Source organism: Dasypus novemcinctus, chromosome 21 (assembly GCF_030445035.2).
Source record: "Dasypus novemcinctus isolate mDasNov1 chromosome 21, mDasNov1.1.hap2, whole genome shotgun sequence".
Lineage (NCBI taxonomy): Eukaryota > Metazoa > Chordata > Mammalia > Cingulata > Dasypodidae > Dasypus > Dasypus novemcinctus.
In genome coordinates, this window is record NC_080693.1 from 44018571 (window position 1) to 44041532 (window position 22962).

The window sequence follows — 22962 nt, forward strand, 5'->3', positions numbered from 1 at the left end:
CAAATGAAACAGCAAAATAGGAAAAATGATAAGGCACCCCTACTTATTAAAGACAAAACTGGTGCTAAATTTATAAAACCGGTGCCACTTTTAAAAATTATTAAATACTTCAAGTACCATAAAATTAATTAGAAGAGAAACAAACTTTACAAAGATAAATAGGTTTTCAATATGCTTATTAGGAAAGGTACAGTAGAAAGTGGGGAATAAAGAGGAAATTTATTTCTGGCAGGACTCTAGACATGAAATTGTGGCTGAACTTTTTACCCTAATTACCTCCCGCTAATGCCTGCAGCGGTCTGGAATCAAAGTGGTGCTTCAGGCCCTGGAAATTCTCTGATGTGGCACACTTTGTTGTGTAAGGAGGGTTTTTTAAGAAAAAGCAGAATATAGCAACAAAATTTTAAAAAAATTTCTCAGTTACCACCCACCTCACTTGTTCCCTTCAAAAACAGGGTAATTGTTTGCATCTGTGTGTGCTTTTTTAACCCCCTAAGAAATAACTGTTATAAATCAATGTGACATAGATCCTGAGAACTGAGGCTTGGTTTTTTTTTTTATTTGTTTGGTTCTCCTTCATTTTAAAATGTAGGCAGTATGTAAAGAAGATACCTGCTTTTTTTTTTTTAAGATTTATTTTATTATTTATTCTACCTCCTTGCCGATGTTTGTGGTCACTGTCTGCTTTTTGTGTCCATTCGCTGTGTGCTTTCTGTGTCTGCTCGTCTTCTCTTTGGGAGGACTGGGAACTGAACCTGAGACCTCCCACGTGGAAGAGAAGCACTCAATTGCTTGAGCCACCTCAGCTCCCTGCTTTGTTATTTCTCTCATTATCTTTCCTCTTTGTGTCGCCATCTTGTTGTGTCAACTTGCCATGCCTGCCTGTCGTGCCAACTTGCTGTCTTGCTTGTCTTTTTCAGGAGGTAATGGGAACTGAACCTGGGACCTCCTGTGTGGGAGGCGGGAGCTCAGTTGCTTGAGCCATGTCTGCTTCCCACTGCCTATTTCTTAAGAATTCGGATCTTAGAATGCGCTTTTTGGGAAGTGGATGTGGCTTAAGTGATAAGGCCTCTGCCTACCATATAGGAGGACCCAGGTTTGATCCCTGGAACCTCCTGGTGAAAAAGAAGAGAAAGCATACCTGTGTGGTGAGCCAGTGCCCACGCAAGTGCCCATTTGGTGAGCCAGTGCCTGTGCAAGTGAGTCATGCAGCAAGATGATGATGCGACAAGAGAGGCAAAGGGGAGAGTCAAGGTGAAGCACAGCAGAGACTAGGAACTGAAGTGGTGCTATTAACAGGGAACCTCTTTCCACATCAGAGGTCCTCAGGATTGAATCCCTCTCAATCATAGAGGAGAAAGATGAGAAGATAAGACAAAAAAGAGAAATAGGTACAGAAGATCACGCAGCGAATGGACACAGACAGCAAAAACAGCAGGGCAAGGGTGGGGGAGGAAGAAAATAAAATAAAAATCTTTATTAAAAAATGTGCTTTTCAGTGTGAAGTTTAGGGTATCATAGTATCTTAAACTGATAAGTTAAAAAAAAAAATAGATCATATAATTCATCCAAAGTGTACAATCAGCGGTATTTGGTAAAATCATATAGTTGTGCATAGATCAAATTCTAAAATTTTTTGTGATAGTGAATGCACAACATTGTGATTATACTAAAAGCCATTGATTATACACTTTAGATAAATTGTGTGGTGTGTGAATATATCTCAATAAAAATTGCTTAATAAATAAATAATTATGGAAGAATAGCCAGAAACAGCAACTATGTACATCAGGGGATGCATAGAGAGATTGAAAGGTGAAGAATTTTCTTGTTTGTTTGTCTATTGTTATTATTATCCTTGAAATAATGAACTAATACATCAACTAATTTGACCCAGCTGTCATTTACTGAATTCTGTATCTGAACAACCTCAGAATCTAATGTATTTAAGTGCACAAAAGATATTCACCAAGACTGATCACATGTTGGGTATAAAGTAACTTTCAATTTGAAATACATTTTCTATCCACAATGCAATTAAACTAAAAATCAATAACAGAAAGATCTGGAAAATCCTCAGAATGTTTGGAAACTAAACAAAGCACTTCTAAATAGCACACAAGTCAAACAGAAATCATAGGAGAAATTTAAAAAGATTTAGCACTGAGTAATTTAAAAAAACAGCATTACAAATTATAGCAAGGCTTAGAAAGAAATTTATAGGAATTTTTGAAATCTTTCATCTTAAGAATCTAGAAAAGAAGTACAAATTGGACCTAAAATAAATAAAAGGAAAATAGTACTTAGCAGAAATCAATGAAAGATAAGTGGAGAAATAATGGAGAAAATTCTTAAGCCAAAAGATGGTTCTTTGAAAAGATCAATAAAATTGATATCCCAGTAGTGAGACTGATCAAGAACAACAGAGAGAAAACACAAATTACCATTATCAGGAATGAAAAAAGGGACATCACTACAGATCTTTTGGGTATTAATGGGTAAGAAGGGAATATTATGCCAATAAATTTAATAATTGATATGAAATGGAAAAATGGAAAACCTATCAGGGTGAAAAGTTATGAAAGGTCAGCAAAGATTCAAAGATGCTATGGGGAATAAAAGAGAAGAAGAACATCAAAACTTGAAAACAGTCAGTAGAGCAGTGTTTCTCTGGGACAGTTGAAAATTGTAATCAAATATTTCACAATTTAAAAAATTTAAAGTAACTTGCTCTATGAAGGAAGGTCACAATTTTTATTGCATTTGTTTTTCATTTTGGTATTAAATATATTGTGTTATAATTTTAGTTTCTGTCCTTAAAAAAGCAAAACAGAACAGCTAAGTATATTGAAAGTTCCTTGAAAGTAAAGAGTATTTCTAACTCATCTTTGTATTTAATTGCAAATAAAAGCAACCTTTTTTTTTTTCTCTTCAATTAAATGTTTGGCTGCCTTCTCTGTAGTGTGTGAGATGAGGATTCCTGTTGAAGAGGAATGAGTGATTCCAACCCTAAAACTAACATAACCCACAGTTTTTGTGTGAAGCTGCTCCTTGTTTTCCTCCTCATGTAAAAAACATCATTAGTACCACTCTCAACTTGTGGGAATGGTGGAAGGTTTAATTACTCAGTGTTTATTCAGAACTCTGCAGAAGAAAAATGTTATGTTATTATTAACTAAGTAATCACAGTTTTAGCTTTTATTATGGTTAAGCTTCCATTTTCCTTGCTTTTTTAAAATTAATAAAAAATGAGGCCAACTGGCTTCTGTTCTTAGGCGCTGCATAAGAATACAAATAATGTGTAATATTATTAAAATTTTTCCTCTTGTATTTAAAGAATTAGATTCAGTAACACATGCCAAAGATTGTGCAGCTTTTTCCCATTTAAAAATAAGTGTTTCCATGCTTCTTGCAATTTTTGGTTGATTTAAAATGTCTTTGCTACTTTGTGTTTCACTTATACATGCACATTTTTGGAAACCATCACTTTCTCAAATACTTTGTTCCACTTTTCCTAATTTTGTTTCAATCTGTTAAATATCATAAATGAAAATAATAAAAGTCTTTATAAAGGAAAATGGTATTATGTTTAGAAATTTGAAATCATGAAAGCCATATTTCACATTGCATTAAAGTGAGGTTCATTTCATTATATTAAAAAAAGCTATTTGAAAACATTAACCAGGCTAAGAAATAGTTATTCTAATAAAGAAATTCTATGTGAAATTCTATGTAAAGAAAAAACATTATTACAAAAAAATAGATTTTGAAAGACAAAAGTAGATCTTTAGAGAGACAGAATTTTAGTTCTCTTACTAGGAATGTTTAGGAGTTGAATTGTATGATTTGTGGCTTTTATTTTCCATCAGGCATAAAAGATAGTTTTGCATCTATCTGAAACAGTGTTTTCAGGAGGTATTTAAATATCAAGTCTTCAGAGTGAGGTCAGTATCATCATTCATTCATGCACAATAATGATTATAAAAAGCTAAAGTACTCAGCATCATACTAAGTCTTCACAAAAAGCTGAACACATTCCTCATCCTATAGATGCTAATTAACTGGTTTGTGACAAAGAAAAGGGAATCTTTCATTTACATCGTGTTTCTTGAGAAGACAAGACAACATAGACAGCAAAAACCGCAGGGTGGGAGGAGGGGAAGAGGGGAAAATAAATAAATCTTAAATCATACTTTTTCCACAGAAAGAAATACTTCACCAGAAATACCTGTACGTGTCTCAAAATTTTATTTTTATTTTTAGCATTGGGAAACCTTATGTGAAATATGAATATGGATAATATTGCACACCTAAGACTTTTTTCTTTGAAACTCAATAAATGTATGTTAATGTTACAGGATTTTTTTTTTAAGATTGATTTATTTTTTATTCCATCCCCCCCCAGTTGTCAGCTCTCTGTGTCTATTTGCTGTGTGTTCTTCTGTGACTGCTTCTATCCTTATTAGCAGCACTGGGAATCTGGGTTTCTTTTTGTTGCATCATCTTGTTGTGTCAGCTCTGTGTGTGTGCAGTACCATTCTTGGGCAGGCCGCACTTTCTTTCATGCTGGTCAGCTCTCCTCACGGAGTGCACTCCTTGCGTATGGGGTTCCCCTACGCGGGGGATACCCCTGTGTGGCATGGCACTCGTTGCGTGCATCAGCAGTGCACATGGGCCAGCTCCACATGGATCAAGGAGGCCCAGGGTTTGAACCGCGGACCTCCCATGTGGTAGGCAGATACCCTATCCACTGGGCCAAGTCCGCTTCCCACAGGATGTTAATATAACACAAAACTACAACCAAAGCAAAATATGGACAGTAGTATATAGTAATATTAATCTTCCATTAAGGGTTAAAAAAAGGAAATATACTAGATGAAAGAACTAGACAAAAGATGTACTACATATTGTTTGACTCCATCTGTACAAAAAATATAAATATTGTTTGACTCCATCTATACAAAAAATATAAATACAAATAAATTAGAAAGAAACAGAATAGCAACTATGTATGGTAGAGGAAGCAGAGAGATTGAGAGGTGATGGGTTTCATTATTGAAATAATGAAAATACTCTAATAATGATTGATGTGATGAATGCACAACTGAGATTATACCAAATACCATTGATTGCATACTTTGGATGGACTGTACAATTTGGATGGATTGCATCCTTTGTTAATATGTATCAATAAAATTTTATTTAATTTCTTTTCTTTGACCTATTTATCTTTTGGCTCTTTTGCCTTTTAGTGATTCATTTGACTAGACCTCACCGTATTCTTGAAAAAAATTTTTTTTATCAAATCAGTTTTATTGATACATATTAATAAAGCATAGAATTCATCCAAAGTGTACAGTATGTGGTATTTGGTATAATCACATAGTGTGCATTCATCTCTTCAGTCATTATTAGAGCATTTTCATTATTTCAATAATAAAAATAATAGTAATAATCAGACGAACAAGGAAATTCTTCAGCACTCAGTCTTGACTTTTGTCTTTAGTAGTAACTGATAAATCTAAACAGATTGTCAGAATGTTTTTCCTTATTTACAATATGTATTATAAGGTTTGTATGTAAAAGAATTCCAAAGTAATGGGTCAAGAGTTCTGTCACTATGGCAAATGATGTGGTTATGTACATTTCATGAAATTTTTTTTTTCACATTTATTTAATTTATTTATTTCTCCCCATCACCTCATTGTCTGTTCATCTTCCTTTTGGGAGGCACTGGGAATCATATCCAGGACCTCCCATTTGGGAGGGAGATGCCTAATTGCTTAAGCCACTTCTGCTTCCTCATGAATTTTTTAACCTGCCTAACTTAAATTCATTAAGAACAATTCATTTACTCCAATTGTTGTGTCCACATAACTGATAGAAGATAAAATCCTGCATCTTTAAGAAAAATATTTAAATAGTAAAAGAAAAGTATCTAAACTTAAAAAAAAAAACAATTTTTTTTCTACAATTGTGTAATAGTACTGTAATAATAATGAGCTGCTAATTGAAGGTAACAAACTTGTTTCACCTGCAGTTGGTATGGCAAAATGTTGGATTTCCTTTATTATTAACACATTCCTTTTATCCTTGGATAGGATTAATTTGTTGGGGACATTGCCTTTTGTCAATTTTTGAGCTTGAAGTTCAGGTTTGATTAGATTTTCCACCTGCTTTAATTTTTCAGTTGTATACAGTTGTGTAACAAGATACAGCACATTTCTATCACCTAAAAAGTTTCCTGTGCCCTTTACATTCATACCTTTCCTCCAACCCCAAACCCTGGCAACCACTGATCTGCTTCTTATTATAGTTTTGCCTTTTTAAAATTTTCATTTAAAGGCTCTCATGCAATGTATTTTCTTTTTTAAAATAAGTCTATTTTATTGGTACATATTAATAAAACATGCAATCCATCCAAAGTGTACAATCATTGGTATTTGGTATTATAACATAGTTGTACATTTATCACTTCAATCATTATAGAGCATTTTCATTATTTCAGTAATAATAAAAAATAGACAACAAGAAAACACGAAAATTCTTCACCTCTCAATCTCTGTTTCGCCTGCTGTACATGGCTGCTATTTCTGGCTATTCTTGCAATCCCTTAATAATCATCTCTCAATCTCTGTATGCTTCCCTTGCCATACATAGTTGCTCTTCTGTTTCTAATTTATTAGTATTTATATTTTGTATAGATCGAGACAGCAATATATAGCACCTTTTGTTTAGTTTCTTTGACCTAGTATATTTCCTTCTCTTTTTTTTCCTTAATGAAAGATTATTAATATATTACTATGTACTACTGTCCATATTTTGATTTGGTTATAATTTTGCCTGATATTACCATCTCATAACATTAATGTACATTCTGTTTCAAAGGAAAACAGTGTTTTATATGCAATATTACCCATATTCATATTTCTTATGAGGTTTTGCTATGCTATACAGTCCCATGTTACATTTATTAGCTTTCCTTCTAGTAATATGCATGAACTTAGACTTTCCTGTTCAACCACTGTCATATATATTAGTGCTGCTAATTATAAAAAATATGATGTGCTTATACTATTTCTTAATTTCTTAGTTGCATTCCCTTGTATCACTGTATCACAGTTTATCCATTTACCTATTGATGGACATTTGTTTTCAGTTTTTTATTTTATTTTATTTTATTTTTTAGAGGTACTGGAGCCATAGAATGAAACCGGGACCTTGTATGTGGGAAGCCAGCTCCCCTGAGTTGTTTTTTTGTTTGTTTGTTGTTTGTTTTTGTTTTTTTTAGCATACATTGCTCAATTAAATGTACTGGATATGTATAATTTTTTTTTTGAATCATACAATATGTTACACGATATATTTGGTTCATAGTAGCTCAATTATATATTCTTGTTATTGTCATTCTGATAGGTGAAGTGCCATCTCTTGGTGGCTTTAATTTGTATTTCCCTGTGACTAGTGATATTAAATATCTTTTTATGTGCATATCTGTATGTCTTTCTTGGTATAGTTTTTTTTTAAATACAGTGGCAATATGTTTGCTGTATTGCTTGTATTATTATTGATTTATAAGAGTTCTTTGTATATTCAGATGTAAGCCCTTTGCCATGTATATATGGTTTGTATGACTTAAGGGGCAATTTCTTTTTTCTTTTTCCCATAAAATTTTCTGATTCTTTTAGCACCATCTGCTCCAGTGGTTATCCTTTCATCATTTAATTGTATTGTACCTTCAATAAAAATCAGTTAGGGAAGTGGCGGTGGCTCCATCCCATCAACCAGATGGGAGGCCCTGGGTTTGTGTCCCAGGGCCTCCTTATGAAGGCAGGCTGGCTTGCATCCATGGAGAGCTGATGGCCCGCACCCGCAGAGAGCTAGAGCAGCAAGATGCTGCAACAAAGGGAGGCAGGCAGACACCGAAGAACATGCAGTGAATGGACACAAAGAGCAGACAGCAAGCAAGCCCCAAGGGGGGAATGAATGAATGAATGAATGAATGAATGAATGAATCTTTTTAAAAAATCAGTTAACCATACAAGTGTGGGTTCACTCTATTGTAGGTTTATAACACTTCTCTATGCATTTTCTTATTCTCGTTATTTCATATCAGTGACATCATACAATATTGGTCCTTCTGGTGTCTGGCTTATTTTTCTCAACATGATATCTTCAAGCTTTATAATACCTCTTAATCCCCTGGTACTCTCCCCCTGCCCACACCGTGGCTTTTTGCGTGCTGTCTGCTTTCTGTGTCCATTCGCTGTGTGTTCTTCTGTGTCTGTATTTTTATTTTTTATTTCCCCTACCCCCTTGCGGCTTGCTTGTCTGCTCTCTGTGTCCATTTGCTGCGCTCTCTTCTGTGTTTTTGCTTGTCTCCCTTTTTGTTTTTGGTTGCATCACCTTGCTGAGTCGGCTCTCCGTGGCGCTTGCGGGCAGGGTGGTGCTCCGTGGCACTTGTGGGCTGGGTGGTGTTCCGCAGTGTCTGTGGGCCGGCAATGCTCTACAGTGCTTGCGAACCGGGCAGAGCTCCACAGCGTGCGGATGAGCCTGCCCTCACAAGGAGGCCCCAGGACGCAAACCCAGAGCCTCCCATATGGTAGACGGGAGCCCAATTGATTGAGCCACAGACGCTTCCCCCCCTAGTACTCTTCTGATGAATTGTATGATTTGTTAATATGTATCAATAAAATCATTTTGGAAAAAAAAGTTAAGTCCCCTAGTCACGTTTCTTAAATATTTAGCAAGATTTAAAAATAAAATTGTAATTTTTGTCAAAAATCCTTGCTAGGGTTTTTATTGAGATTACACTTAACATAGTTTGGAGAGATTTGTCATTTTAACCATATTATATTTCCCTTTCTAAGAACTTGGTATATCTCCATTTACTTAGGACTGTGATAAAATTGGCATTTTGTAGTTTTCAGCATACGTATCTTGCACATATTTTGTTAGCATTTCATTTTTTTTTCATGGTACTGTAAATAATACTTATATAAATTTGAGTTATTTGAATTATCTATTTCTAGTATACAAAAATATGATTTTGTCTATAAACCTTGAATTCTGTGGCCTTGCCAAAATTCACTTACTAATTCTAGTGTTTTTAGAGATTCTTTGGGATTTTCTGCATTGACAATGTTATAGATATGAATAGAAATGGCTTAATCTTACCTTTATAATCTTCTGTTTCTTATTTTTCTCTTAAAAAAAACACAAGTTTTCGTTTCTTTTTTAAATTTCTGTTATAATTTTTTGTTTCATTGAATTCTGATTATAATTTTATTTTCCTCAACCTACTGTCATTGGATTTAATTTGTTCTTTTTCCTAATTTTTTCATATTTTTTAAAAAATTAATATTGAAATGTTTACATGTACAGACAGAAATAAAGAATATTATGACAGATATCCATGTTCCCACCATCCATATTTAAAAACTGTTAACATTTTTCCATATTTGCTTTAAATCATTGTTTTAAAGATATGAAATATTTGCATTTAAAGCCTCCCACTCTATTCTGTTTCTCCCCTTTCTTGGTATATTTCCCCAAGCTTAGTATTTCACTTCCATAACACAGTCCTCTGGGTGTGCATGCACATATCTGGGCCCATCTCTTTTCTTTTGAGAGCCTTGAGGCACAAGGGAACTAACACAGATACACTGCTTGCAGTGCTGTGAGTAATAAAATATTTTTCTCTAATTCAGGAGACTTGCGTCCAACAACTATATAATACTTGCAAGCTAAGAAGTTAGCTTGTTACTGTATTTTAGATGGCAGAAAACATAAGTTTCCTATTTTTTTTTTAGGAGGAATCAGGGCATTGACCCTGGGACCTTGTGCATGAGAGGCATGTGCTCAACCAGTGAGCCACTTCCTCTTCCCCCCTATTTTTTTTAATGGTGGAAACATGATCTCATCATCTGTCCTTATGTCAGGAACACAATGTCTTAATTACTTTAGCTTTATAATAAGTCTTATAATTTGCAATGTGTTTCTATATGCATGTTTCCTTCCAATATACATTTCAGAATGAGGTTTTTGTCTTCTTTAAACAAAATAAAATCTTACTAGGATTTAGGTAAGATTGAACTTTATCAATTTGGGGAGAATTGGCAACTATACTATGTATCTTGCACATGTGTTCAGTGCTTTGATTTTCTTGATGCCACATGTGTAATGTTTTAAAATTTCATTTTCAAATTCTTACTGCACAAAAATACACATAAATTCACATTATTCTAGAATTTGTATTAGGGTTTTTAATTAGAAAATCAGGTTCTCAGCAAATAGTGACAGCTTTATTTCTTTCTTACAGTAGTTTCCTTTTTTACCTTATGCATAGGACCAGTGGTTCATACAATGTTGAATGGAAGTGGTGATAAATAGAATTATTATCTAGTTCATGATTATTTAGAGTGAAAGATTTCACAATTATGTGTGATATTTGCTAGTCTTTGTTTTAAGGTTGGTATCTGTTATCAGATTAAGGAAATAATTTTATCAGATATTTTTTCTCACCTGTGGAAATAATCAAAATTGATCCCTGCCCCCTGCTGATATATCTTGGAATAAACTCAGGTTGTTTGGGATGTATTATAATCCTTTTTTGTAAGGTTGAAATCAGTTGCTAATATTATATTAATAAAGGAAATATCGGATTTACTGCCCTTACCTCCCTCCACTTTTTAAAAAATTATGACTTTTTTTTCTTCTTTTAGCACAAGCCCTCCTTACTGCTGTGTGGATCTTTATTCACTTCGTACTGGGGAGATGGTCAAGTCCATTCAGTTTAAAACACCTATCTATGATCTCCACTGCAATAAGCGGTATGCATATTTTTTTCTGTTGTACAAGAAATCTCCTGTGCAAGTAGTGCTCTACTGATTTTCATTTTTTTTCTTTTTTTTAAAGATCTATCTATCTATCTATCTATCTATCTATCTATCTATCCCCCCCCCCACCCTTGGTTGTCTGTTCTCTGTGTCTATTTGCTGCGTCTTCTTTGTCCGCTTCTGTTGTTGTCAGCGGCACGGGAATCTGTTTCTTTTTGCTGCGTCATCTTGTTGTGTCAGCTCTCCGTGTGGGCAGCACCATTCTTAGGCAGGCTGCACTTTCTTTGGCGCTGGGCAGCTCTCCTTATGGGGTGCACTCCTTGCGCATGGGGCTCCCCTACGCGGGGGACACGCCTGCGTGGCATGGCACTCCTTGCATGCATCAGCACTGTGCGTGGGCCAGCTCCACACAGGTCAAGGAGGACCGGGGTTTGAACCGCGGACCTCCCATGTGGTAGACAGATGCCCTAACCACTGGGCCAAGTGCGCTTCCCTCTACTGATTTTCTTGACTATCTTAGATTTATTAAAAAAAAAAAAAAAGAGCTCAGGGAAACACTCTGTATTCTGGCAAAGGTAATAATTGTTAAATTTATTGATGAATGTTTTTAAAACTTCTAATCTTGACTCATTAGTGAATTGTAAGTTCATTTTAGTAGGTCATAACAGCTTAAAAAATGAAATGGAAGAGAAAAGAAAATATCTGAGCAAATATAACTTATATGTAATTGTTTCTTCTTTCTTTTCTGGTTTTTAGGATCCTTGTCGTAGTCTTGCAGGAGAAAATTGCTGCCTTTGATAGCTGTACTTTTACTAAAAAATTTTTTGTCACAAGTATGTATCAGATTGTTTTATTTCTTATTGTATGTGTTTGAGTTCATACTCAGATTTGGTATTACAATTTATATATGTTCTCAATATTACAACACATTTTCTTCATATTATTGAGAAGTCCACATACTGTTTCCTCTTTCTCCTTATATTTAAAAAAACAGAGTAATTGTGATCTATTTTCTTAAACTTTCAAAGCAAATATTTGCTTTGTCATGGATAAAGTGTGAGCATATTTTCGTTTGTTCTTGGATTTACTTCTAAAAGTTGAGAGTTGATGGGTAAATGATTTTCTGGTTCTGATATACCAAAAATTCTAAAAATGTAAGGAGACTTCTGGAGGGTTCCTTTTTTTTCTCCTGTTCTTTTTTTTTCCTTTCCCCAGCAGTGAAGTAAAACAATAACTTTCCCTTTTTGTCTTTGTCTTAACTTCTACAACCGAACATAGAGGCTATAGCTGATTTTTTCCAGTTTTTGATATGTATGTGCTGCAGAAATCATTGTTGCATCGGATCTCAGTTGTGATATGGCTGAGGAATCACAATCATATTGGTTACATCTCCTGAAATATCCCATCTATTTACAGACTTGTCCATCACATGTTTACAGAATACTTACTATATATAAAGCACTGGTTAGTAGACAGTCCTTTCCAGTAAGAGTTCATATTATTGATACATTTAATACATTATATACTCTATATTTATGCATAATATGTATTATATTTTAATTCATTATTATACATTTTGGTTATCATGAAGGTTGTAATATATTTCTCTCAGAGATTTGCAAAGATAATGGAGATTGTGAAGTTCATTGAGATGTTTTTTAATATATCACAAAGCCTAATGTATGCCATACAGAAATTTACATTTGTATTTCTAATACCTAGGGCATCGACTGGCACAATGTGGGCTGTCAGTAAAAATCTGTTGAATGAGTGAGTACATTAACCCAGTTAGCCATGAGTTATTTTATGCTGATCAGAAATTTGTGGGAGTTCCATTAGGTGTTAAATATAGTTCAGTAGACAGAAACTTTCATTGTTATGTGTATATGCCAAAAAATTTAAAAGTGTTAGTGAGCAAATATTCAATAATAACAGCATCTTCATTCACATGTGGCATTATATAACTTGGGGAACTCTGGATATTGTATAGCCTGTGATTATCAATCAGCCCTGCTTCCCGTTATGCCGGGAGTAGAGTTAAAATGGAGGCTACAGGCCTCTTTTCAGCTTGAACAGGTTCAAACTTTGGCTGTTCTTAGGATTGGACTTTACCCTGCCAAATTTACTAATCAGTAGCTGAAGTTGGTACCCAGCCCTCACTTCCTCCCCTGTTTTTTGGGAAATGGAGCTTACAATTCCTGCACAGGAATATCATGAAAGTTTACTACAGATGTGCAGTATCCTCATTCTGTTCTTCCAAGGATATTGCAGGATGCTCTTCTGATCTCCTGGGCCCCCCAAACAGGTGATTTAAGTAGTGCAATCTGATTACTAACTCCATTATAGGACAAGATGACTCTTGGAGCTCCCTACCCTGCTGCCATTTTGCCCCTCCTCAGGATGCCATTTCTGTCATACAACCATTTAATATATAAAATAGCTAGAAAAACTCTTGTGTATTACAACTGGTAGTGTCTTAGGTATGTATTAATACAATGAAGGGACTGTTAAATAGGTAGAGACAGCTGTCCTCATCAGAGCAAGCATCATGGGAATTTGTGCCAAAGGGTGGAAGTAACAGGTAAAGAGATCTGATAGAGAACTGGGACGGGAACACTGCCAAAAAGATGAGAGAGGAGATACCTTTGTATTTGGCTGTACAGAAAAGGAGCCCTTGAGCAGCTGTCTGATATGGAAATTCAAAACCCAGGTATGATTAAGAAAACAAAAGGGAAAGACTGATAGATGTCATTAGCAGTCATTTCCACTGTCCTTAAATTGGAATGTTTAGATATGAGGTCTCTAGAGAGACCAAAGGAGTGTGCAATAAGCAAGCTCTTTCTATTGGCCTCTGTTTTTATTTTGAGGATTTCAGGTTTATTTCTTACATTCCTAATGTTAGTTCGTGTTAAGTATGTGTATTCTTTGTGCTAATGGTAAATAACAAATGGAAGGAATTAATTTAAAGGAGTTCTAAAACATAAAATTATTTTTGGTATACTTGTCAATAATTAATTGACCGTAAATGTGATTATGTGCTTTTTAAAAAAAGATCTGAAATCTTTTGAGTTGACTTTGCCAAGAAGAATAAAGGCAAAGTGTTATAAAGAGTAGTTAAGTTTTTTGTTTTTCAAAATGGTTCAGGTCTCCTATCCATTAGTATTAACTTTCTGGGATGCTACCATTTAAAATTACATCACTCCATGGCCCATCTTAATTACTTCTTTACTGCATAAGAATCTTCCTTTAAGGTGTTTTTCTTGAATTTCATCTTCATTTAAATTTGGAAGCCTAGGTCCTTTTATACTCTTTGTTCACAAACATTGTAAACATGTTAGAATTATAATATATAGGGTCTTTTTTTTTTCTCCCTTCAGCTTGTTTTCAAAGTTTAGTTGGAGGCAAAAGTTAATCTTTAAAAGAATCATGCTTATAAGGTTGGGTAGTGCTGATTCCAGCTATAAAATATTTTTGGGAGAGGAGAAAACAATTTGCTTTCTTATTCCATTGCACTGTAATTGATGAGGTCCACTGAGTTTCTAAGAACATTGACTTAAAAAGTGAAATGAAAAATTGTAAACTACATTTTTCCTTGAGTATTTTGAAAGGAGAATGTACTTACTGGCTTCTATTAAGGTTGAAGTGGCTATCAGAATTGAGATTAACTACTTCTCGTGTGATGCTATAATTCACAAGTATTTGGTTCTGTTTCTCATGACTGAGTTAAAGAAAATTTCTTACAGATTATGTTTAATTTTTCCAGCCCTGAAACTTGAAAAATGTGTATATATAAACATATGTAAAAATAAGCATACTTACTAGTTTGCCCAGTGTGAGTCTAATAATGAAAACTTTTATCAGAATAATCCACAATATATATTAGAGTGTGTTGTCTTTGTATTATATGTAGTATACCTTTGTACTATGTATCTCTCCATGATAAGCATTCAGTGGATGTAGTAAATCTCAGTTATTTAGAGATCAGATTTCCAGAAACCCAAAGCATCCCACACCGATATTTCAATATCTTGAAAGGAATGAAAAGTTTTAAAACAATTTGTGTATTTTGTGTTTTCCGAATAGCAGTTGAGGGAGCTACGCTAAAGACTGCTCAATAATGGAGCCAATAGCCATTTGTGCATCTTTAGTGCGTGTGAACAAAGCAATACTAACATAGTCTAAATGATAATGAAGTGCTTCTCAAAAAGGCCTTCTGAATTCAGAAGCATGTAATAGAAATTTAAGAAAGATTTTCATTAAAAAAATGGCTTGAAAATGCAAGATACAGCTCTGAAAAGAGCATACTGTTAGGATGTTTGAAACATTTACTTATATAGAGGGCTTGGTTGTTTGCTAGTGCTTTAAAAATGTGACTTGCTCAATTTAGGTACATTGATTTATTCAAACATACTTTCTGCTGCGTATGAGGTATTGTTTTATGTAATATTGATTTAGCAAAGATGGTAAGAGCTAATATTTATTCTTTTTCTCACTGACCATATTGAATAAAACACTATATATGTGGGAGTATATGTATGTCAAAACTTATATGTGCAGCTTGTTGCATGTTGATTTATACCTCAAGAAGTTAAAAAAATACTGTGAGATGGTGATATTATTATAAACTGGGAGTATTCAACCTTTCTAGACCTCTTTTAATGTCTGAAACAGATTGAAAATTTATTTAATGATTTATATGTTTACTTTAGACTTAGGCATGCATTAATTATTCTCTTCCCCTTAGAATCAATATAATAGATTTGGAACTTCTGCTGGGTAGGGTATTGTCACTTTTGTAATTTACAGTTCAGTTTATACTTTTAAAATTTGCTGTTATATCACATAATTTGCAAATTGAGACATAACTATGAAATAGATAACTGTAGTGCGATCCTCCAGTGTATATTTGTTTTTAAAAATGTTAGCCAGACAATGCTAGAATGATAAACCAGAGGTTTAGGGTGTTTTATAGATTAGACTTTTATGTTTTTTGATTCTTTGTAGTTTTCTTTGAGTTGTCCCTTTAAAGCAGTTTCATGAGACAATATTTTGTTTAGTTTACATATGAGGGTTCTTAGGCACAGAGACTTCCTTGGCATAGCCCAGAAGAGAGATGGAATGACATACAGTCCTGGAATGACAAACATCACTTAAGTAACTGAATCATATTGTGTCTTTGTTAGTAGATCTCAGGAAGGTGGGTTTGGTCTTTTATCGCTTGGAAATTGTCCAGTGTTAGGAATATTTAATTTATTAATCTTGTTGAAAGGAATAATCCTTTTCAGCATTGCTATTGGCTGGGGCTGGAAGAAAGAAGGATGAAATTGAGCACTTAAAGTAAATACATAGGCTTATGTAAATGATTCCCCAGCATCTTTTACTGAGGAATCCTTTGTTTCTTCTCATTGGCCCCACAGTTCTTTTTTTTTTTTCTTTTTTTCACCATAGTATAATGTTGATATTTAGGTGTTGATCTCATACTCATCTGTTTTTTGTGTCTAGGTTCCTGAAACCATTATATCTTTCCTCTTTCAACATTCCTACTTTCCTTATGATCTTGTAGATTTAGGAATTTAAATGTTTCCTGTTAGCTGCAATAAATGCCCATTTTCTGTGAAAAGTCAACACTAGGTCTCCCCAGGTTTATTTCTTACTGAAACAGAATCAGAAACAAAAAGAAACAAAGTAGAGGGGAGAAAAGAACCTTTATTTAGCTATGATGATGACTAGTATTATAGAAATTTTATCTGAGACTTTAAAAGTATTTTACTTTTCTGTTTCTCTTACATCAACATATAAAACACCAATAGAATAATTATTCAGAAATTTCTCAATATTTCCATTTGAAAATTTTCAGGCTGCTATCCTTGTCCAGGGCCAAACATGAATCCTATTGCTCTTGGAAGCTGCTGGCTTGCTTATGCAGAAAACAAGGTAAGACATGTCCCATGTTTGGCTTATTTGTAATGGAGCAGATACCAAAAGATTTCCCATAATAAATACATGTGCTTAGTATTATTTGGTTTGCTTTGGTTGTGTAATTGTATAACTAATAATCTTCCCATCTCTCTTCTTGATTATGATCAGTATTAGGAACTCATAAATGTTTGACAGTTGTGCTTGCATCAAGAGATTCAGAGGTGAAGAATTTTCTTGTTTGTTTTTTATTATTATTGAAATAATGAAAACCCTCTAAACGCTCTAATATATCATACATTCATCACTTCAGTCATCACCAGAGCATTTTCAGTTCAAATACGACCTGCTTTTGCTGTTCTTATCGAATTTCAGTAGACTTTGTTTTATGTAGAGAACGTTACCCCATTAATCTTAAAGCACAGTAGTGGTATCAAAAACTTAGAAATTTCTGTGAGGCTAGAAATCAAGAGGTAGGAATGACATATCTTCATCGGTGAATGGGACTTAAGACAGAATAATTTAATTGTCTTTAACTATTTGTCTATAACTAGATCCAAACAAGGGTTCAGCCATTTTTTTTTAATTTGAGAAGTCATGAGTTTAAAAAACAATGATGCATACCATATAGAATTCCCATACACTACCTCAACATTTATTTTAACAATTAAATAGCAAATGCTCAAGGTTTTAAAAAAATTATCCAAGTATTTTTCCATTTCATTTATTTATCTGTTAAGGTCACCATAATAAAATGAAAGTATTATGATTTTATACTAGAGTTTTATTCATGTCAAAATTTGAAATTTCAGAAAGAAAAATCTTTTTTAAAGCAAAGAAACAAGCCAGACACAAAAGGACAAACACTATATGATTGTGTTACTGTGAACCAAATATTGTGTAACATATTGTGTGGTTTAAAAAAATTTTTTTATGTACCCACTACATTTAATTGAGAAATGGGTTTTTTTTGTTGTTGTTGTTGTTTTTTAAAAGATGATTTCTCATTTCATTTGTGTTTGGTTGCTTAGTTATTGTATCTTGGGAGTAATATGAAATAATGTGAAATAGTTCTTGACAAAATCAAGATATGGTAAGTAAAGTATTTGGTAAAACCACAGAACTAATAAATCTTTAGCCCCTGTAATGTACAAAATAAAGAAACTATTGAAGACAATTTCTCTAGTTGGATTTCTTGGTACTTTCTGCTACTGACTGCAGCAAATAGACATTTTATATCTTATCCAGTGCTGTATTTATATTTCATACTGTTTTTTCTCTCTATTTTCCAACATATCTCATAAAAAAGTAGTTCTTTCCAAATTACTTTTCAAATGTTATTGACAAGTGGTATTACATATGTAATAATTTCTGTTGAGTGCTAGAGCATCCGAGATGTATACCTATAAGTTGTCCCTTAGCTCCTATAGATGGACCCTCACATATGGAAAACTGCTCATTTAGAATTTAGAATGAAATAGATATGTATTGTTTTCGAAAGGAAAGAACTCCCTTCATTGATGCATAGCCTGAATGTGTACCAGTTGTTTTGCCTTTTTAGAAATAAATGTCAATAAAATATGGTCTCCTTTACGGAGACCAGAAATTTTTTTTTTAAGGCCATATTTATTTTAGGGAAGTGGCTGTAGCTCAACTAGTTGGGCTCCCATCTACCATATGGGAGGCCTTGAGTTCGCGTCCCAGGGCCTCCTTGTGAAGGCAGGCTCACCTGCATGCCGTAGAGTGCCGTCTGGACTGCAAGTGCTGCAGAGTGACTCTTAGCCTGCGATCGCTGCAGAGAGCCAACTCAGCAAGGTGATGCAACAAAAAAAGGGAGACAAGTAAAAATGCAGAAGAGCACTCAGTGAATGGACACAAAGAGTAGACAGCAAGCAAGCTGCAAGGGGAGTTGGGAAATAAATAAAAACAAATACAGACACAGAAGAACACACAGTGAATGGACATAGCAGGCAGCATGCAAAAAGCCGCAAGGGGGGGGTGATTAAAAAAAACCTTTATTTTATTTTTTTAACTTTATTTTCAATTAAATGTACTGGATACTTAAAATTTTTTTTTTGACTCATACAATATGTAACAAGTATATTTGGTTCATAGTAATGCAGTCATATAGTATTTGTCCTTTTATGTCTGGCTTGCTTCACTCAACATAATGTGCTATAGGTTCATTCATGTTATCATATGCTTTATGATTTCTTTTCTTCTGACAGCTGTGTAATATTCCATCATGTGAACAGACCAGTTTTTGTTTATTCATTTATCTGTTGATGGACATCTGAGTTGTTTCCAACTTTTGGCGGTTGTGAATAATGTCAGTATGAACATCAGTGTGCAGATGTCTGTTGTTTCACTGCTCTCAATTCTTCTGGGTATTGCAGGGTCATGTGGCAACTCTATATTCAACTTCCTTAGGAAATGTCAAACGGTTCTGCACAGTGGCTATACCGTTCTGCATTCCCACCAACAGTGAATAAGTGTTCCTATCTCTCCACATCCTCTCCAACCCTTGTAGTTTTCTGTCTTTTTAACAGTGACCATTCTGATAGGTGTGAAATGATATCTCATTGTAGTTTTGATTTGTGTTTCCCTAATCATTAGTGATGTTGAGCATTTCTTCATGTGTTTTTTTTTTTTTGCCATTTGTATTTCTTCTTTGGAAAATGTCTCTTCTTTTGCCCATATTTAAATTGTTGAGTTGTAACATCTCTTTATATATCCAGGATATTAAACCCTTATTGGATATCTGATTTCTTCCATTGAGTTGACTGCTTTTGACAAAGTCCTCTAAGGTGCAAAAGTGTTTAATTATGAGGAAGTCCCATTTATTTATTTTTTCTTTTGTTGCACGTGCTTTGGGCATAGGGTCCAAGAAACCAGCACCTGCTACAGAGAACAGAAATTCACAAGGAGTTTGCTAATGAGATGGTTGTGCTACCCTTTGGAAGAAATATTTCCAGTTAAATGTCCTTCCATCGTATTTCCGTAAGAGCTAATATTTATTAGCAATTTCTGATTGTTTTAGCTTTGGGATGAGTGTGAAATTACAAAAGTGAATTACATTTTTGAGTAACAATCTTAATATAGTGAGTAAAAATGCCTTTGACTGCTCTCTCTGCCTAGAAGAGCCCACATTATATCTCCGTGCAAATTACCATCCCTCTCTCCCATTGCTCATTGAGCTCTGTTCTTTTCCCCCATTCCTCAAATTTTTTTTACTGGCCTAAAAAAAAAAAAGCCTATGACTATATCTTATAGAAAACTTGGAAGAATAAGTATAGTACAAATAGCACAAAGACCCCGGCTTCTTCCAATCTCATCTGTTCCTCTGCAGTCTGTTGAGCTGTCACTATTCCTCTCTGTTCTTCTCATGTGTGTTTTCTTACATGTGAGCATCTGTTTTATCCCCAAGGGGGTTGGGACTCCACACTGAATCATACTTTAATGATGCGGTTGGATCAGACCCTAATCGTAACATAATATAATGAGACATCCCAGCTGAAGCTGATCTAATACTATGAAAGAGTTATCACACCAGAGGAACTGACCAGTTTACAAACATAATCTACATTTTTTTTTGAAACTCATAAATAATATCAAACCACTACAGTTCCTTTTTTTTTTTTTTAAAAGATTTATTTATTTATTTAATCCCCCCCCCCCCCCCCCGGTTGTCTGTTCTTGGTGTCTATTTGCTGCGTCTTGTCTCTTTGTCCCCTTCTGTTGTCGTCAGCGGCACGGAAAGTGTGGGCGGCGCCATTCCTGGGCAGGCTGCTCTTTCTTTTCACGCTGGGCGGCCCTCCTCACGGGCGCACTCCTTGCGCGTGGGGCTCCCCCACGGGGGGGACACCCTTGCGTGGCATGGCACTCCTTGCGTGCATCAGCACTGCGCATGGCCAGCTCCACACAGGTCAAGGAGGTCCGGGGTTTGAACCGCGGACCTCCCATATGGTAGACGGACGCCCTAACCACTGGGCCAAAGTCCGTTTCCCACTACAGTTCCTTTAGACTATTTTCAACTGGAACAGTCCACAGTAATTTTCTTTTATGCCACTGATATTTTTGAATGCTCCCCAACTAAACCCTATTCCCGTACTCTAACCCTCTACCCCCTTTTATTTATTTATTTTTTAAAGGAATGCTTTTCATTTTGAGTTTGATATTTTATCTTGACATATTCAGTTTAAGCACTCCTGGCTAGAATACTCCATAAGTAATGTTGTGGTCTTATCATAGCATCACATTCGGAGGCACATGCTATACATGTATGCTTTATTTGTGTTATTAATTTTGATCACCCAGTCAAGGTATATTTGTGTATTGAATAATAATTTCACTTACAACTTATATGAGAGTTTGGAGAGACATGTTACAACCATGAAGATTTCCTGTTTCTCATTAAAATTCTAGCCTGGTTTTTAACGATCATTCTGGCTTAACCAGTCTTTACTATGATGCTTATAAAGTGATTATTTTGCAATTTCAGCAGTGCATCTACTTTTACCAGTCAGCACTTGGCATTCTAATGTAAAGTAGAGCCCTCTCTTATCCTTTATATACATTTTATTGGTATGGCTGCATGTATTCCATTTCCTGTCCCCCCCACCCCCTTTGTATGCTCTCTGTGTCTGCTTGTCTTCTTTTTAGGAGGCACTGGGAACTGAATCTGGGACTTCCCATGTGGTAGGCAGGTGTTCAACTGCTTGAGCCACATCTACTCCCTGCTTGTTGTGTCTCTCATTGTGTTTTCCTTGTTGTGTCTCCGTGTTGTGTCATCTTGTTGCATCAGCTCACTGTCTTTCTCATCTTTCGGAGGCCCAGGAGCCAAACCTGGGACCTCCCATGTAGAAGAGAGGCTCTCATTGCTTGAGCCACCTCAGCTCTGTGCTTTGTTGTGTCTCTCATTTTCTTTCCTCTTTGTGTCTACTTGTTGCATCAAACCAAATAAAAAAGAGTTTGGTATTTGTAATTTTTTTTTTTTTTAAGATTTGTTTTTTATTATTTCTCTCCCCACCGGTCTGCTTTCTGTGTTCATTCACTGTACGTTCTTCTGTGACCGCTTCAATCCTTATCAGCGGCACCGGGAATCTCTGTTTCTTTTTGTTACATCATCTTGTTGTGAAATCAGCTCTCCGTGTGTGTTGCACCATTTGTGGACAGGCTGCACTTTCTTTTGTGCTGCGTGGCTTTCCTTACGGGGCGCAAGCCACTCCTTGTGCGTGGCACTCCCCTATGCGAGGGACACCCCTGTGTGGCACGGCACTCCTTGCACACACCAGTACTGCACGTGGGCCAGCTCCACATTGGTCAAGGAGGCCTGGGGTTTGAACCGCGAACTTTCCATGTGGTAGGCAGACGCCCTATCCGTTGGCCAAGTCTGCTGCTTCCCAGTATTTGTAATTTTATCTACCTCCATCCCTGCTGAAGACTGAGGGGGTCCAGTCAAACTCTTTGTTTCATATGTACTTGTAGAAAAATTTATCAAAGGATTTTATATTTATCAGAGAAAATTAAATTATACATACAATACCTTTACCACATACCCACATGCTCACAGGGAGCATATTTTCATATTAGAAATACAAAAGGAATTCAGAATTATTTTGATTAGTGTATTCCCTTTTTTCTTTCACAAAAGGTAGGGTACTATTTATTTGCTCCTTTGTACTTTGCTTTTTCACTTAACAGTATTTCTTGGAAAGTAATCTATTTTAAAGATTTTTTTTTTCCATATGAGTATGGAGACTATATTTCACATGATTCAGGTATCAATGGGCATTTGATCAAGTTGTGTTTTTTTTTAAAGATTTTATTTATTCCCCCCTCCATTGTCTGTTCTCTGTGTCCATTTGCTGTGTGTTCTTTGTCTGCTTCTGTTGTTGTCAGCGGCATGGCAATCTTTGTCTCTTTTTTGTTACGTCATCTTGCTGTGTCGGCTCTCCGTGTGTGTGCCATGCCATTCCTGGGCAGGCTGAAGTTTCTTTTGCACTGGGCGGCTCTCCTTATGGGGTGCACTCCTTGCATATGGGGCTCCCCTACGTGGGGGACACCCCTGCGTGGCACGGCACTCCTTGCGCGCATCAGCACTGCGCATGGATCAGCTCCACACGGGTCAAGGGGGCCCGGGGTTTGAACCGCGGCCCTCCATGTGGTAGACGGATGCCCTATCCACTGGGTCAAGTCTGCTTCCAAG

At 35.4% G+C, this 22962-nt stretch overlaps 1 protein-coding gene across 12 annotated transcripts in view; it reads left to right on the forward strand.

Moving 5' to 3' along the window:
• BCAS3 (BCAS3 microtubule associated cell migration factor) overlaps positions 1–22962 on the forward strand; it is a 586860-nt gene that overhangs the window by 109434 nt on the left and 454464 nt on the right. For all 12 annotated transcript variants that reach the window (XM_071210528.1, XM_071210535.1, XM_071210533.1 and 9 more), the window contains 3 exons: positions 10725–10832; positions 11595–11671; positions 16696–16772. In XM_071210528.1, the coding sequence (XP_071066629.1) occupies positions 10725–10832; positions 11595–11671; positions 16696–16772 (262 nt within the window). The remainder of the gene's footprint in view (positions 1–10724; positions 10833–11594; positions 11672–16695; positions 16773–22962) is intronic.